Source organism: Pleuronectes platessa, chromosome 16, assembly GCF_947347685.1.
Source record: "Pleuronectes platessa chromosome 16, fPlePla1.1, whole genome shotgun sequence".
NCBI classification, from domain to species: domain Eukaryota; kingdom Metazoa; phylum Chordata; class Actinopteri; order Pleuronectiformes; family Pleuronectidae; genus Pleuronectes; species Pleuronectes platessa.
The window spans coordinates 23,053,026-23,070,990 of NC_070641.1; the positions used below are offsets into that span (position 1 = coordinate 23,053,026).

Below are 17,965 nucleotides of genomic sequence, written 5' to 3' on the forward strand. Positions count from 1 at the left end.
TTTATCCATCATGCAATACCATCAGGGAGGCGTATGATTGGCACCAAATGTATTCTGCAGCAGGATAACGACCCCAAACATACAGCCAATGTCATTAAGAACTATCTTCAGCGTAAAGAAGAACAAGAAGTCCTTGAAGTGATGGTATGTCCCCACAGAGCCCTGATCTCAACATCATCCAGTCTGTCTGGGATCACAAGAAGAGACAGAAGGATTTGAGGAAGCCTACATCCACAGAACATCTGTGGTTAGTTCTCCAAGATGTTTGGAACAAACTACCAGCCGAGTTCCTTCAAAAACTGTGTGCAAGTCTGCCTATAAGAATTGATGCTGTTTTGAAGGCAAAGGGTGGTCACACCAAATATTGATTTGATTTAAATTTCTCTTCTGTTCATTCACTGCATTTTGTTAATTGATGAAAATAAACCATTAACACTTCCATTTTTGAAAGCATTCTTAGTTTACAGCATTTTTTCACACCTGCCTAAATCTTTTGCACAGTACTGTATATATCTGAGCAAACAGCACAGAGTGAGGAGACGATCACTGAATCAGTGTTTGGATGAGAATCACTGACGGTTCCTTTAAACTGAAGAAGCAGGAAATATAGTTTATTGTTCTTTCTTGTCAAAATAGAATTACCACCCTGCATTTGTCCTCCACCGCCAACCTGTGCAGTGTCCGTCCCTCCAGGTTCCTGACATGTTGACCTCAAAATAATATGAGGTCACTGTGACCTTTGACCTTTGACCACTGCAATCTAATCAGTTTATCTTGGAGTCAAAATGTGAAGAAATCCCCTAAAGACAGACTTGAGATATCATGTTCAAGAGGCCATGAACATGTTCTGTGACCTTGACCTTTGACCTCTGACCACCTGAATCTAATGAGTCCCTCTGTTAGTTTGAATGAACGCTTGAACCAAATCTGAAAGGATTCTCTTGAGGAGTTTTTAACAAAAAGGGGATTTACCAGGGTGAGGGTCACATGATCACGTTTTGTATGAATGTTGTGTTTTCTGATTTAATTCTCACAGATTTGATATTTTCTTTAATTACAGACTCGGTGGTTGTCGACTCTCAGAGACTCACTGTGAAGTCGTGGCCTCAGCTCTGAAGTCAGACCCCTCACATCTGAGAGAACTGGATCTGAGTGACAACGAGCTGCAGGATTCAGGAGTGAAGCTGCTGTGTTCTGGACTGGAGAGTCCAAACTGTGGACTGGAGACTCTGAGGTCCTTAAATCCTTCTTCACTTTTCACACTTTCTTTCTTATTGGGTCATTATTTATTTAAATTGTCTCAGTTCTGCTCTGCTCACTGTCCCTCAGTCATCTGTCACTCACCCAGCCTGTCAGTCACAGAATAAGACACATTCTTATTGAAACACGTTGGACAGTTGATAAGTATAGAAACAAACATGAAGTGACTGTCAGGAGCCATCCCTACTTTAAACAGTGTTTAATTACACAAACCTGCTCAGTGACCAACACACAGATAAGAAGCTGATGAATGAAACAATGGTCCAACATGTCTGATCTGATATTTATCTTCAGGTCACAGATTGGACTGAGGTCAGCAGCATGTTGAGAGTCTGTGTTGACATGATGACGATCCACAACAACAGGAGGACACATTCTAATATTCATATTTCTTTATCCAGGTTGGATCACTGCAGTCTGTCAGAGATCAGCTGTTCTTCTCTGGCTTCAGCTCTGAGGTCAAACCCCTCTCATCTGAGAGAACTGGATCTGAGCTTCAACAACCTGCAGGACTCAGCATTGAAGGAGCTGTGTGGTTTTCTACAGAGTCCAACCTGTCGACTGGAGACTCTGAGGTCAGTTCACTGACTGACTTTTGTAGATCTCATATCTATAAAACAGCATTTATACACAATTTATCTCATTTAATTATAATTAAACATAATTCCTCTTCATAAATAACTTGAATCCATTCATTAATTAATCTGTGACATTTTAATATTCAGCTACTTGTTAAAACACTGAGTTTAGTTCTGGATTTCCTAAACTGATCTGCAGAACAGAGACCGGGTCCAAATAATCTATTGTCATGGAAACTCAAAAGGTTTAGTTTGGCCAGTCTGGGCTACTGTAGAAAAGATGGCTGCCTCGATAGAGGACCCGCCATGATGTAAATATAAAGTATTTATATCAAAAGTATTTATATCTAAAGTATTTCAATATAAAGTATTTAAATATAAAGTATTTAATTCTAAATTATTTATATATGAAGTATTTCAATATAAAGTATGTCAATAAAAAGTATATAAATCTAAATGTCTAATTTTAAAGTAAAGAAAACAACAATTGGTTCAATTCAAATGAAACTAGTGAAAACATCTCTAGGATTCTTTTGTCTTCAGTTTCTAACAATGGATCCTTTCACCTGAATCTTCCACACTGGAGCTTTAAGGTCAAAGGTCAGAACATGTGTTCCTAACAGTGAACACTGACACTGAGCTGAGAGATGTTTGGAGAATGAGCGCTGAGGACCGAGTCAGGCTCAATGTGACTGAAGTTTTACTGACAGAGAAACAATCCAATGCTGGACCATGTGTACATGTAATGTTTCTGTGGAAGCTAACCAGGACTTGTCCCGGTGGTCCTGTGGACTGACCACATGACAGCGTGCTGCGTTGGTGTTCTGGGACTGGGCTCAGGGTCCAGAGTCCAAGTTGATTATATTTGATGTCTTTTATTTTTAGGACCAAGTTCTTCAGGCCTGTTTCTTCCACTTTGGGTTCATTTCCAACATGAAACCCTTCCTCTGGTTTCAGGACTCACACGGGGTCGTCCATGCCTTTATCTCTTCACCACTAGATCTCTGTCCCGCCCAGTACACACGTGTTCCTCAGGCTCCCTGCACCACTTTCAACTGGTCCAACTGCTGCTCAGATCATCTCCACTTCAAGAGAACATGATCATAGAACTGCTTGCTCTTTCACACATGAACTCTGAAACATGTTCTGACAAGTGGGTCGGACATTTTCTGGAGCTGAAGCAGCAGCAGGAGATTGTCCGGGTCCGACTCGTTCACAGCAACAGGAACATGTGGGAACATTCAGAAGAGGGGCGGAGCCAAAACACATATCTCCATGATAACCATGGTTACGTTAAGTTATGTTAATTTACAGGTTCAATGTGAAGGAGTTAGTGACGTCTCCAGGTGTCGTACATGTGAACGTAGTCCACTTGTTCACGTGTACGACTCCTGAACATGTCCAGCAAGATATTTAGAGACATCTAGTGGTGAAGTTACATATTACAAACAACTGAACCCTGAGGACACGAAGACTTTCAAGCTGTTTTCAGTCATGAACTCTGTAAAATAGTGTCTGGACATTTTCTGGAGTTTAACTTTCACATATGAAGAACGGGTAGAGCAGCAGGAGGCGGAGCCTGTAGAGCAGCAGGAGGCCGGACATGTCGTGTAAATCCTGCTGTGGAAAGATCAGTGTTGTTGTTTACAGCTCATCCACACCGGCGTCCGCCCTCATCACCAGAAGATCTGGAATCACCTCGTGTTTCCAAGTTGACGTCTTCGTCTTCTACATGTACGGCTCCTCTTCTTCATCCTGAGATATTAGTGTCCTTCCAGTTTCACGTCCGTTTCACGTGTTTGTGTCCTCAACACAACCACTCACTCTCTGTGAATCCTCAGGACATTCACCTGCTCTATTCTCACATGGACTCACTCAGAAACTTTATTAGGAGGCTGCAGGAAAAGTTCCAGAAAATGTCCAGAACAACTTGAATCAGACTTCAGGTCTGAAAACAGAGACAGTGATGTTTAGTCAAATCCTTTATTTTCACACATGAACTCAATTTAATTTCAGTTTTATTCTTTATCCAGGTTGTGGAGGTGCAGTCTGTCAGACATCAGCTGTTCTTCTCTGGCTTCAGCTCTGAGGTCAAACCCTTCTCATCTGAGAGAACTGAATCTGAGCTTCAACAACCTGCAGGACTCAGGAGTGAAGGAGCTGTGTGGTTTTCTACAGAGTCCAACCTGTCGACTGGAGACTCTAAGGTCAGTTCGCTGACTGACTTTTGTAGATCTCATATCTATAAAACAGCATTTATACACAATTTATCTCACTTTATTCTAATTTAACATAATTCCTCTTCATACATAATTACAATCCATTCATTAATTAATCTGTGACATTTTAAATATTCAGCTACTTGTTAAAACACGGAGTTTAGTTCTGGATTTCCTAAACTGATCTGCAGGACAGAGACCGGGTCCAAATAATCTATTTGTACTGAATCAGGACTCGTTTTTAGTCCAACATGTCTGATTTCATATTTATCTTCCATGTTATGAGTCAGTGAGACATGAATATGTGTCTGTTATGTTCACACATGAACTAAGTTTAATTTACAGTTTTATTCTTTATCCAGGTTGTTTAACTGCAGACTGACAGACATCAGCTGTTCTTGTCTGGCTTCAGCTTTGAGGTCAAACCCCTCTCATCTGAGAAAACTGGATCTGAGGAGCAACAACCTGCAGGACTCAGGAGTGAAGGAGCTGCTTGATCTACAGCAGAGTCCAACCTGTCGACTGGAGTCTGTGAGGTCAGTAGATGGTTGGAGTCAGTCCACGCTGCTTTCATCAGTATGTTACTAAACACAGTCAGTATCACAGATCCAGGGTCTGTGCTACCAAGCAGGATTTGTGGTTATCAGGTTAACTTCAGGTTTAGTTTTTTCAGTTCTACGAAGCTCGTCCACTTCTTAACCAGGTCAATCACCATGGTAACTTCTGATGACAGCTAACCTGCTCCAGGTTAAGTTGGAGATCAACCAGTATAGAAGCTCCGCCCACTGACCACAGTGACTCTACACTGTTGTGTGGTGCACACTCTCCTTAAAGGGACGGATAAGGGAAGTTTAAATCAACGTCTGGTTGGTTCAGTTGATCTCTAACTCACCCAGAACCTCTCAATGTCTCCAGACTCATCCTGTCCCCAAAACACCAGATGACCTCAGTCAGCTTCCTGGAGACAGGTCCATGTGTGTGTCCTCAGAGACAGTGAGACAGTGTGTGTCCTAGGAGACAGTGAGACAGTGTGTGTCCTCAGAGACAGGGAGACAGTGTGTGTGTCCTCAGAGACAGTGAGACAGTGTGTGTCCTCAGAGACAGTGAGACAGTGAGTGTCCTCAGAGACAGTGAGACAGTGTGTGTCTTCTTGTCTTCCACTCGTCTTGTTAGTAAACAACAGATTCAGATCTCGTGGCCTCGAGTTATTTATCTCGTTCACACGTTATTATGTCGTGGTCACGTAATATATTTTCACCAGATGCCACCAGGGGGCGCTGTAACTTACACAAGCTGGACCACAGCTGACAGCCTCACACGAGGGACAGAGACGGTGTCGTCTTCATCTGATCTGAGACACTTTGTCCTCTCACTTCATCAGTGAAGAACTGATCAGGTGGATCTTTGTCACAGCTCTGAGATCAGTGGGACTGAAGCCTCTCCTCATCACATGGTAACCAGGAGCTCTTTATACAGAGCAGAACCTCTGCTGAGGTCCATCTGTCTCCTCTGGTCCCAGTTTGTCAGAACCAGATGTTCATCAACACACAGTGAAACATGGCTTCACCTGTAACAGCAGTAAATCCACCTCTCAGGTGTCCACTCTGCACTTGGACATGCAGAGGACACACACTGAGCTCTTAGCGTGTTCATTCCAACACGTGAACATGAAGCAGAGAGGAAGCTGCTCCACCTCTGAACAGGACTGAAGTCCCTGCTGCTCTTTCTACTGGATGAGCTGCATCACTGACTCACAGCTGATGAAGTGAGTCTCTGTGACACTGATGTCTTCTTCTCTCAACAGGTGGAGGTGAGTGTGAAGAGGACAGTGTGAAGAGGACAGTGTGTGTGGACGGAGGCTGAGCTGTGTCCTGAGGATCCAGAGGCTGAAGCAGCAGCAGCTTGTGTGTAGTCTCCAATCTACACAACCCCTAATCTGCATGTGTTTGTGAGATGAAGCCGGAGCACCTGGAGAAAACACGGGGAGAACATGCAGACTCCACACAGGAAGACCCCATCTGAACCGGATTCAAACCAGCAACCTTCCTGCCCCGATTGTGTTTATTCACATGAAGTTTGTGTTTATTGAAATGACACAACACAAGCAGTATATATAAACCCTCTATAAAGAGTCACATATAGTGTGTTTAAGTTTGTCTTTATTATTGTCCACCTTTGTCCCTCAGTGTGTCTCCATGTGTGTAGAACCACATTCTGTGTATATGTTTGTTTATGATCTTAAAGTTCCTGGATTCACGTCACAAATTGATTTAGTTCAACACAAAGTTCAACACATTGAAATCACTTTGAGTTTAAAATCAGAGTTTTGTCTTTGACACAAAAGATCAAAACTCTGGACTTAAAAATGGGACGTTTTCATTTCTGCATCAGGTGCAGAGCGGTGGTGGCTTTTCTACTTTCGACCGAAAGGTGGCGCTGCAGTATAACAGCAGCACATCCCAGTCAAAGCCTTTATATTCAGTCTATGAGTCAAACACATGGATCATTTCCTCTGTGACAAACCAGATGTAACGAGAAGAAAAACATCTCAGAGAGAAAAGTTCTGTTTCTACTTGTCTCTGCTTTAATGCTCAATAAACATCCTTCCACCGACTTCACTGGAATCATGACTCAGCTTTTCTTTCCTCTTCAAACCAACTGGTGGAAACATCTCGTCCTTGGTGCAGGTAAAAGAACAAAATCACCAGTTTGACATAATGGAAACAAGCTGAAGAAAAGTGAATGAGACATTTACAGTATGAAGAAGAGTCGATGAAGAGCAGAGCAGCTTTAAGTCTCTGAGGAAACTGTTTAATAAATATTTTACCATATTTAATAGAAAACTGACCCGAGGACGTTTTATACAAACATAGATGAAGATTCTTGTTGTACGTTCTCGACCACCACCTCAGAACAACCACCAGGGGGAGACTGTAGCAGGCCTCTGGGAAAAGCAGCATGCTGGGAAATAAATTATGATGGGAGGTTCCCAGTAGAGACAAGGGACAGAAAGTGTCAGAGAGATGATGTCCTGAAGACAGTGGACATTTTGGGCCTGTTGTGTTGAACAGTTTGTGTTATTTTGTGGAGACACTTGTCTCAACATGATGGTTTCACTTCCTGTTCAAGCCCGTCTCAGTTCTTTGTGACTTCAGGATAAGAAATGTTTGACAGTCAGTTCCTGACAGGCTCCAGTTCTCACTGTGTGGAGAGGTCATCATGTGACTTTGTGATGATCCTCAACACACGTGTGTCAGTGTAACATGTGACTGTGACGCCATGTTCATGAACACGCTGCTCTAACATCTGTCCAGCAGATGTTGAAGCTCTGAGGTCCACTTCCTCTGCAGCAGAGTGAGACCATCATCTCTTCATGGAGCTGTGCACCAGGCTGGTGTCATGTGACCAAACACAAAGTGTGAACAACACGTCATCTGGAATATACTTTATACTTATAAGGAAAAGCTTGTGCTCGTAATGAATTTCTTTATCTGATCAATATGTCTCAATATAAACATTCTTTATCAGTTGATTTCATTCATTCACCAAACAAAACCATTTAAATCTAAAACACAAAACCTCTGATCCTGAATGAAAAGGAGCAGAAATCAGTAGTTTCAGCTTCAGTTTAGTGTTTGGTTACATTAAGGCTAAAGTTTAACCTCTCTCTCTCTCTCTCTCTCTCTCTCTCTCTCTCTCTCTCTACCTCTCTCTCTCTCTCTCTCTCTCTCTCTCTCTCTCTCTCTCTCTCTCATGTTGTTTCTGTGACGTGTTAGCGCCCCCCAGCGGTTGATTCAAATCTAATAATCTTTATTTCAAGCTGCTCACACAATGGACTCATTTCAATATAAAATTCAGGGACTGGAAGAGAAGGGATGAGGTTGGTTCCCAATGCAACTCATGCTGCCTCCTCCGCTGGGATCAGGCTTTAAAAATAATATCATCTGTTGCAGTGGAGACAGGAAACAAACCTTGTTTAACCAAAGAACAGGTTTATCCACTCATCTCCTCACGTGCATGAGAAAGTGATTCCATATTAATTATTAAAATCCATGACACAGCTTGTCAAAAAAATATCAAACATCTGCATTTAGCAACGAGTAAATCAGTCAACGAGCAGGAAGAAAAGCTGTTTCAAAGTTCCTCAAGAGCACAACACCAGGAAGTAAGGACAGAAAAGGAAGTGTCTGGGATTTGTTGAGTTCCAGCTTCCTCCCTCATTCCTGAGCAACACAAAGAAAAGAGCGTGCACGTTTGTGTGAAAGAAAACACGTCAGTGCAGCCACTGGTGCAGGGCCCAGTTGTTTGGAGCTGAAGTGATGGTGCAGAGCAGCCCAGCAGTAATATGACTTTCTATATTATTTATGAGGCTCAAGCAGTTTTACTCAATCACGTCTCATGTGGACCTAAGATGCAAGAGTCTGATCTCAGTGATGGATTCAGGGTGAAAACATCAGATCCTGACAGGAAGTGCAATCGATCAACAGACAGAGGCTGCTCAGAGTGATTCATACAGTGACCACGCACACACACACACACACACACGCCGCGCTAATAATATCACCCGTTGATCCAGTAGATTAAAAGCATATACTTACTTGTTGCTCCAACATTAAGCAACAGCGTCCCAACATGTGTCCTCCTTGGTGTTGTCTTTATACAAAATGTTCCGAGGATCATACAACTCACTGCACTTCTCCACTTTATTTATTAAATTATTAATTTAATGTCATCCATGTTGAAGAGCTTCGCTGTTTGTTCCGTTAAATGTCGGGTGTCGGGGGTAAATTACGTATTCTCCACTCAAGCCTATGTGGAGAATACGTAGCCCCCCCCCCCTCTCTTTTTATCTGTATCACTGCTTGTGTGGCTGTAGTGGATGGGCAGAGGGGGACATTTAATAATGTCATTGGTCAAATTAAAAACTCCAGGACAACAGAAGGGGACTTCAAAGTATGGGATGTATATTTGATCATTTATATCATATAAAATATGTCATCAATATAGTTTAAGATCGTTTTTCAGTGTGTTTCCTGGTGCGATACGCCCGCGTCAAGCGCAAAAAATAGACTCGACGCCGAAACGATCTCTGCACGGCTCGAGGCAGCCTTGGTGCACCGCGGTGCTTCAGCCTCCGATGTGACCGGCACAAAGGTTTAACATGGGAGTGGTTGGGAGCCAGCTGTTATTTAAGGCTTGACGCTGCGCTTCTGCGTCCGGTGTGAACCCGGCGTTAGTAAATAACTGATTAATGAGTCGCTTAACATACGTCACATACTATGTTGCTCTGATTGGTTGTAGGCAGGGGCGGCCGGCCAATAGAGGGCGATAGGGCGCCGCCCTCCTTGAGTCAAAAAAAAAAAAAAAAAAAAAAAAAAAGATAATATGCCTAATATTTTTTTTTAATAATATATCATACGTATATATTTTTTAGTGATAATGATGCTAACCAATACATTTTGTAAAAAATTAAGATAGCCTGTTTTCCTCTGAGCAGTTGTGTTTCATACCAACCGAGCGCTATGGGCGATTTCAGCCTGGCTGGAAATCGCCCCCAGCGCTCTCATTGACTTTCATGTAAAAGCTTTTTTTTTCAAACTGCAAGCCCTGCAATGCATTCTCTATGGGTTCCGGGAGTGCTTGCACTAACGTGATTCCGTCATATCATACGTACACTACAGTGAACGTCACGTGGTGCTTTGCTGCCGCCGCAGTCACATTCACGATCGTCTTAATGGCGAATATTACAGCTCAGAGCAACTCCATCATTTCATTTAGAGAATTACCATTTAGTCGTCGAAGCAATCAGGAAAAATTGGCTGTTAAACAATTAGGACCACCCCGACCAAATTTAAATATAAAACAAATATCAAAGAAAGGAGGCAAGTCGTACACCAGGGGATTTTCGCGGTGCTGGTACGAGAGGAAAAACTGGCTAGCAGGATGCGAGCTAGCCAACGGACTCTTCTGCTACCCCTGCGTCCTCATCCACCCTGATGGCTGCACCACGGAAACACCTTGGACTACAACAGGTTTCAAAGATATGCATCATCTGTCCGAAAAAATAAAAAAGCATGAAACATCGAGGATCCACATTGACAGCTGCTTAAAACTGTCAGCGTTTGGGAGCGTCAACATTGCTACGCAGTTGGACGATGGCTACAGGCTAGCACTGCGTCGGCACAATGATGAGGTGGGAAAAAATCGCCACATTCTGGGCCGCCTGATCGACGGTGTTAAGTTCTGCGGTGTATTCGAGTTGGCCTTGCGAGGCCGAGACGAGAGCGAGGGATCCAGCAACCCCGGAATTTTTCGAGGATTGGTACAGTTAATTGCATCCCTAGATGAAGTTTTTGAGGAGCATTTAAAAACGGCCACCGTCTTTAAAGGCACATCCAAGACCGTCCAAAATGAGCTGCTCGACTGCATGGCAGCTGTCATTAGGGCACGCATTACGGAGGAGGTGAAGTCGGCCAGCTTCGTTGCGATACAAGCTGACGAAACAACGGACGTCTCGACTCAGACTCAGATGGTCATGGTATTGCGATACATTGATGGGAGCCATGCTGTTCAAGAGCGTTTTTTTGAGTTTGTCCCCCTCTCGTCTTCAACGGCTGACTCGATTGCCACTGCTATTATGGAGAGACTGAACAGTCTATTCACCGAGGAAGAGAGGGGTAAACTCATCGCGCAAGCATATGACGGGGCCAATGTGATGAGAGGAGAGAAGGCTGGTGTGCAGCAAAAAGTGCGAGAGCATTACAAAAATGCACATTATTTACATTGCTATGCACACCAGCTGAATTTGATCATGCAGCAAGCCACTTCTCAGGTCCCAGCAGTGAGGGTTTTTTTCTCGGATCTGAATGGCATTTCTAGCTTTTTTAGTCGGTCACCCAAACGCACCACCATCCTCGACCAGGTTGTTGCACGGAGGCTGCCAAGAGCATCGGCCACAAGATGGAACTTCAACAGCAGGGTCGTGAACACAGTCTATGAGAACCTAGATGACCTCATAGAGTGTTTTGAAGCCATCAGCACAGACGGCTCATTTGACTGCACCACAGTGAGGGAGGCATCTGGCTACCTGAGGATGCTGCAGGACGATGACTTCAAGTTTTTCCTGCATCTATTTCATCAAATCATGCCTCACGTTGACATTATGTACCAACAGCTGCAGAAGAAGGACATTTATGCAGTCTTCATCAAACGTGCTCTGCAGAGCTTCACAAGCAGTGTTCAAGCCATACGGTAAGATAAGTTACACTTTATTGTCACCATGGGGAAATTTGTCTTGGGCACAGTGAATGATTGATTCATTAAAAACTATTAACTATAACTATTGCACTAGAACTTGGGAATAAGGTGCAGGTGCTAAAGTATGAGTGCTAAAGTTAAGTACTTACCTATTTATTGCACATTATTCTATTGCACGTTCTATTGCATCAGCTTAATGGAGGCCAGAACAAATGATCATTTTAAGCGATTTGATTTGCATCTTAATACACATTCTTCTGCCTGATGGCAGCGTTTCATATTCAGGGAAACTATATTATTTGTCTTTTTCCTAACTGCCTTTTAATATAGGCTCTGTAATGGCTCGTATAGGATATCTTAAAACAGGACAAAACATACTATTATTACTGGTTTTCTAAGACAGGAACTGTAGGTAATTGCATTGACATACTGTATACGTTCATATACTAACACACACTCTCCTTGTCTGTCTGTTTCAGGGACCAGAGCTCATCTCCAGAGCAGCAGCAAGTAGCAGCAGGAACTACAGGAGAAAGGAGGGCCTTGGGAGAGCAAGACAAGCAGAGGCTGTCTAAGGAGGTAGATGATTTTGTAGTTTTGTTTGTTTATTTTCTTTTTTTGTTCTATTTTTCTCTCACTTCACTTCATTGCATACCTTACTGTATTGTATTCTAAAGTCATGCAGACCTCCTTTTTAAGGCCTCTGGAACCTAGTGTTAAAAAATCACCCCTTCTGTATTTACAGTTACATTCAAGGATGGATGGTGGCAGTGTTTTTAACTCATAGTGTACTTCCAATTTGTGATATACTCTCTTTATTTTGACAGGTCTGTGACACCATCTTGGGCCATGCAAACGAGAGGTTCTCTTTCACAAGCCACCTTGTGAGTGCAACGCTGCTACAAGGAGACCTGTTTGAGCAGTACTGCCATGTGTTCCCTGATGAGGCTCTGAACACCACTGCCAAGGCATACCCCATGCTGAATAAGGCAAAGCTCAAGACTGAACTGTCCCTTATCTACGAGAGTCCAGATTTCAAGGGCTGCAGTGGTGCATTGGCACTCTACCAGGTTCTACAGAGGAACAACCTCCACGAGACCCTATCTGAGACTGTGGCTCTGTTGAACATCCTCATAACCACTCCCATGACAACTGCTGAAGCTGAGAGGTGTTTCTCGACCTTAAAGAGATTCAAGACATTCCTGCGAAACTCAATGGGACAGGATCGTCTCAATGCTCTGGCCATGCTTTCCATGGAGAGGGAACTAGTCAGGAACATGCCTGATTTTAATGAGAGGGTCATTGATCACTTTGCTGCTTTGAAAGAGAGACGAGCAAAATTTCAATACAAGTGAGAAATGTTGTTTTAATGTTGTTGTGTTGTTGCACTACTCAAATGTTGAATTGGAAATAGCTGTATTAATTGCATATCATTAGCCAATTTTTTTGTTTGCTTTGTAATGTACATGTGTCTTATGGGTAAATTCTTGTTAAATAGCACCCAATGTTTTGATTATCACCTTGGATCATTCTTGTTTTAGGAATACTGTAAATATTGCAATGAGTAGGCTATGCCACTAGTTTTTATATATGCTGTCATCAAGTTGTGTGATGAGAACTGTAAATATTATAATTACTAGGCTATGCTAACATCCATTTTTTTGTTAAATCAGAACACAACTGCTGCACTTAAAATAAATGTTATCAGATGGAGAAAGAGTATTGTGATTTATTGTAAAGCAGTCTCTTTTAACTTTCCGAGGTATTTAAGGAGGCAAAATGGTAGATGAAAATGTACCGTTAGATGACCACAGTGGGATAGTTCATTCATCAGCCAAAAGCATGTTAACATTCACTATGAACTTGATTTAGCTGTATCAAAAAAATCATATAGAACATGCAGTCGATGTCTGATGTTGCCATTTAGCTGTTCGATGAGGTAAGCAGAAAACAATCTGATTGTACCGTGGATCTTAGCCATCATCGCAACAATTGCCCCCCCTGAGAAATTTGTCAGGAGCCGCCACTGGTTGTAGGTCTATCCAATTGAGTGAAGAGGAATTTTATTTCCTGGTCAGTTAAAACACGCCCCATAATCACAGCCCAATGGAGCGGTCTCAGACTCACATTCTGACTGGAATTGTGAGTCTGACAACGTCAGGCTAGACACATAAGGAAGTGGAGACTGAATGTTGATAAAGTGTGTGTTTTGTGTGTTTTGTGTGCCCAGTGATACGATGGCTATAGAGGGGGAGCCGACCGACCTGATCAAAGTGCTGCACCTCCTCCTGCTCTCCTTCTCCTGGGGCATGCAGGTGTGGGTCACCTTCATCGCAGGTACGATGACCCCCCCCCCCCCCCCCCCTCCCTGGGCCTGGTGTCATTTCATCATCAGGTTTCTGACCCGTCTCTTGATCTCGACCCTGCAGGGTTCACGTTGGTGCGGCAGGTGACGCTGCACACCTTCGGCCTGGTGCAGAGCAAACTGTTTCCTGTGTACTTCCACTTCCTGCTGGGGAGCAGCTTCCTCAGCCTGGCTGTGTACGCCCTGTTCCACCCCAGAGAGCTGCTGGACTGGCACCACACCGTGCAGGTAGAGCGTCACACCTATGATACACACACAGTGAATGTCAGATCTCTAGAGCTGCTTTCAGACATGCAGCGAACTCTAGATGTTCTCTGGAGCGGCTCTGGAGTGAAGAATCTCCTGCTGTGGTGAAAGACAACTTGTAGACAAAGTTGTGCATGGACGTTAATATCTGATGATGTATTTTAAACATTATTAAAAGGGAAATCATCTTTACGTTACCTTGCAGTTAACTACCTCATCCTTTGTGGTCTTGCAGATGGTTCTGTTCTCTGTGGTGCCTGTCACAGCGGGTCTGAACGCCCGCTGGTTCGGTCCGAAGGTCACAGAGGTCATGTTCCAGATGAGGCAGGTGGAGACGGAGCACGGCCTGGGGAACCAGATCGGCCGGGGCAGCCTGAAAGCAGCGTACGCCAAACTCAAAGAGCAGGACCCGAAGTACCGAGCGTCCAGGAGCACGTTCCTCCGGTACCACGGGCTGTCCAGCCTCTGCGCCCTGATCGGGTTCCTCTGCACCAGCGTCAACTTGATCTACACGGCTCTGAAGCTATCCACCATCTAGAGGAAAAAGAAGATTTAAGCATGTGAAAATTATCTTTTTTCTGGAGTCATCTCAGTATTTTTCATATGATAAATCAAACCTGATGAGTGAGGAGGTCTGTTAATTACAATTAAATTTTGTTCGTCATTATCTAATTAATCCTGTCTCTTAAAACCGGATGTGCTTTTTCTTTTTAATGTTTGACTCATTGACTCAAGATCTAACCTCTAATCAACACCTAGTGCAGGATGTGGAGTGTCCTTGCATCCCCAGCAGGGGGTGGTGTTTACACTCAGGAACTTTACTAACTTCATTTCACTTGTTCAATCCTGTGTTTCATGACATTGCAGAGGAAATTTGTTTTTGTGAATTTGTCACTGATTGTGAGATTAAACACATGCTCTGTTTTATTCTGCCTCCACTGATAATCTCCTTCCTGTTTGGTTTCCTCTGGGTCTTTAAAGCCCTGAAACCAAACCCTGGCTCCCTCGGACACATCGGTCTGGACAGAACCAGGACGGTGAGCGAACCCAGGCCCAGCAGACACTGGGCCTGGATTTGGAATAGGAACATTTTTTAATTTAATTACCAGTGATGCACCGGAGAATCAGGCTCGTATGCAGAGAGCAGTGTGTCTGCTGGCCGGCTGCAGGGTGAGCGAGGCACAGCTTCAGTCTCTGCACTAATGGATTAAGGCAGGGATCACAGATGTTGCGCTGACAGATGTGAGCTCATCGTGAAGAGAAGGACTGATTTCCTGAAACTTGCTTTGTAACAGCAGAGCTGAATCAGTCCTTTGGTTTGACGGTGAAACCATTCAAACCCAGTAATATCCATCTCAAACACACACCTACACTGGTACTGGTCTTGAAGGTCTCTGCAAACTGACACCGTCCATTATTAACTGAATACAGGATCCTAAGTTTGTTATCTACATCATAACATCACAATAAACATGAACTGTGAACCAGTTCATCTTCATGGGTATGAACTGGACTTTGAACTGGGTGATTTCAAGAGTGAACTGGTTCAACAGGGAGAAGGAGCATGAGGACAGGGAGCGGTCAGACTCCATTTTCACCTGGACGAGCAGAAGGAAGGAAAGTGAGCAGGTGAGTGTGAACACAACTTTCTGAAAGTTTTACTGTCTCACTCTCAAACCTGCTGTTAACATCCGTCTGCTGATCACATGACTCTAAGTTTGTCAGTTCACACCTGGTGACAGACGTCATGTGATCGGTTCCCAGAGACAGATGTGAACAGCAGGTCTGGATCAAAGAGACTTCAAAGGACTAATTAACAGAGTTAACTCAGAGTTTCACGATATATCTTCATCTGTTCAATTGTTTAATAACACAACGTGTTTTCACAATCATACCTTACAGCAGTGGTCACCAACCAGTCCAGAGTCTTCACTGTGGATCCCAGTGAAGCTCTGGACTCATTGGCTGAGGTGTGAGGAACATCCACCTGCAGAGCCAGGTACACACACACACACACACACACACACACCCACACAAACATATAACTTGATACTGGTTTTGTGTGAGTTTTAAAGTGAATATAAAGTTGAAGAGCTTGTGTTTGACCTTCATTTGGGCACAAAGCCATAGAACTGAGTGGAGACACAGAGTGCTGCTTCAAGCTGCTGACTGATGTGCTCTCAGTGTTACTGTCTATAAAGTTCTGTAATTCATTTCCAGCCTTTATGACGTGAACATGATACTAGATGTTGAGTTTCCTTCTCTTAGTGGCCGGGGGTTGAAGGTCACATGAACTTTTACAAGCTTGTATTGATTCATTTTAATTTAGTTTATTGGTTTGAGTGTTATTCAAAGTTTGTTTATGGCTATGCAGGTTTATTGGTGGATTAACAAATGACATAAACCAATATTATATGAAAGGGACCTTTATTGTTGTACTTGAACAATAGTCCACCTATAAATCTATAAATCAAGTGAGTGATTGAGGCTTCCGATGGTCACCTGTCAAAAATCTGTTTTTTGCATGTAAAAATAAATTTTCTTGCTTTGAACTTAATCAACTGTTGTGTCAAAACAAATTGAATCAGGTAGAAAAACTTATATCATACATGTTGATGAACTTCCAACATATAAAACCATGTGATAGATGCTAGCTGAAGATTAGCCTGAATTGCTAAGAGATGTTGTTTTTTCTAAAATTGTGGCTTCGGGGTAAAGTGCTTCAAATGCTGTGGGGTAAAGTGGGACAGTGTCTCACTTTACCCCACCATGAAGCACAAGTTAAGTTTAGTCTTAAACATATTTTAGTGTTATATTACATTATATATGTTTTATTTTTAATGTCATAAACATTGTAGAAAAGCCATCATGCCAAGAAACTAAACACCAGGAAGACAACCTGGGGCCAAACACCCCTTGAAGAGATGGAGAGTGCAGCCGCTGAGGTCATGCAAGGAAAGAAGTCCTTATGAAAAGCTGGAAGGGATAGAAATATTGAAAAACAACCCTCAAAAGATTCATAAAGAAAAAAGAGAAAGGGGAAGTAGAATCAGTAGCCGGGGGTGCAGTAGCTGAGGTAAAGAGAATATTCACAGATGAGATGGAGGAGGAGCCAAACACTGGAAACAACTAGCTGACCAGTTCCATGGCCTTGCTCCAGTTAAGTGCCGTGAACTGGAATTTGAATACGCAGAGAAAAACAATATCCCTGTCCCTGCCAATTGGACAGAGATCACATGAATCATAATAATCATAAATGTGCTTAATTGACCAATCCCCATGATTCTGTTACTAGTCCGATATTAGTGGTTATCAATCTAGGTGTCGGGATTTTAACTATCACAACATGTGTTGTTATGGTAGTTTTAAAGTGGAAAAAGTAAGTGGATCACTTTACCCCCTTGATTTCTCTGGTCTGTCTCACATTACCCCGATCTCCCCTACTAACTATGAAGCCCTGCATCTATTTCACAATAAAACATTTAAAAAATAAATGAATTGATTCAGTCGACAGAAACGCTGGAGTGCTTTTATTTGGAAAGGGGTCGGCTACAGGATGTGTTGCAAATATTTTTGTGACGTTTTCAACAGATAAACATTGAAACTGGTGTGAAAGATCATTTCACTGTGTTCTGCTGTAAACTGAGCGCAGAACCAGAAGGAAATAGACCAGATCTTGAATATCTAGAAGAGCAGCGTGGCCTGAACCACAACTGAGCCGCAGCCGGTGCAACATGGACGAGGACACTTCAGAGCAAGTTGGACCCTCACACACAAAGTAAGAGACCTGCTACAAACATGTGAAGCTCCAAACTGAATCCTCACAGAATGAACCAGTGAATGATGTGTTCTGAATAAAAACATGTTTGTGTTTGCAGAGGTCAGGACCACAGACTGAGAGCAGAGTCTCCAGGGTCCAGCTGTCTGTCTCTGAAGAGTGACTGGTCCATGAATCATCCTCCAGTCTTCAGTAATGAACCTGGACCCTCACACACAAAGTAAGAGACCTGCTACAAACATGAAAAGCTCCAAACTGAATC

The 17,965-nt window shown here is 43.1% G+C and overlaps 2 protein-coding genes and 1 long non-coding RNA gene across 21 annotated transcripts in view; all 3 read left to right on the plus strand.

Annotated features, from left to right (window-relative positions):
• The window catches only part of LOC128458374 (NACHT, LRR and PYD domains-containing protein 12-like), a 135,386-nt gene that overhangs the window by 30,796 nt on the left and 86,625 nt on the right, over positions 1–17,965 (plus strand). For 7 of the 19 annotated variants that reach the window (XM_053443198.1, XM_053443200.1, XM_053443194.1 and 4 more), the window contains exon 4: positions 17,804–17,923. The exons of 6 other annotated variants lie outside the window; for them this stretch is intronic. In XM_053443198.1, coding sequence (XP_053299173.1) covers positions 17,804–17,923 — 120 coding nt within the window. Of the gene's footprint in view, positions 1–1,060; positions 1,235–1,661; positions 1,836–17,803; positions 17,924–17,965 lie in introns of all 19 variants that reach the window. 6 more of the 19 variants (XM_053443187.1, XM_053443192.1, XM_053443189.1 and 3 more) reach the window with 2 other exon arrangements.
• LOC128458381 (uncharacterized) lies at positions 4,446–6,670 on the plus strand. The gene is made up of 2 exons (XR_008342011.1): positions 4,446–4,588; positions 5,862–6,670. It is a non-coding gene; the product is annotated as an uncharacterized LOC128458381 (long non-coding RNA).
• Positions 13,549–14,852, plus strand: LOC128458379 (transmembrane protein 205). Its single transcript, XM_053443204.1, has 3 exons — positions 13,549–13,651; positions 13,744–13,907; positions 14,161–14,852. The coding sequence occupies exons 1-3, from the start codon at positions 13,552–13,554 to the stop codon at positions 14,461–14,463; spliced, it is 567 nt and encodes a 188-aa protein (XP_053299179.1). The 5' UTR covers positions 13,549–13,551; the 3' UTR covers positions 14,464–14,852.

Excerpts from the sequence above, each read along its gene's own strand:
- LOC128458379 (XM_053443204.1), top strand. The coding sequence starts at position 13,552 with ATGGCTATAGAGGGGGAGCCGACCGACCTGATCAAAGTGCTGCACCTC. Across the intron at positions 13,652-13,743 it reads GTGGGTCACCTTCATCGCAG|GGTTCACGTTGGTGCGGCAG; the intron begins GTACGATGACCC and ends TCGACCCTGCAG. Across the intron at positions 13,908-14,160 it reads ACTGGCACCACACCGTGCAG|ATGGTTCTGTTCTCTGTGGT; the intron begins GTAGAGCGTCAC and ends GTGGTCTTGCAG.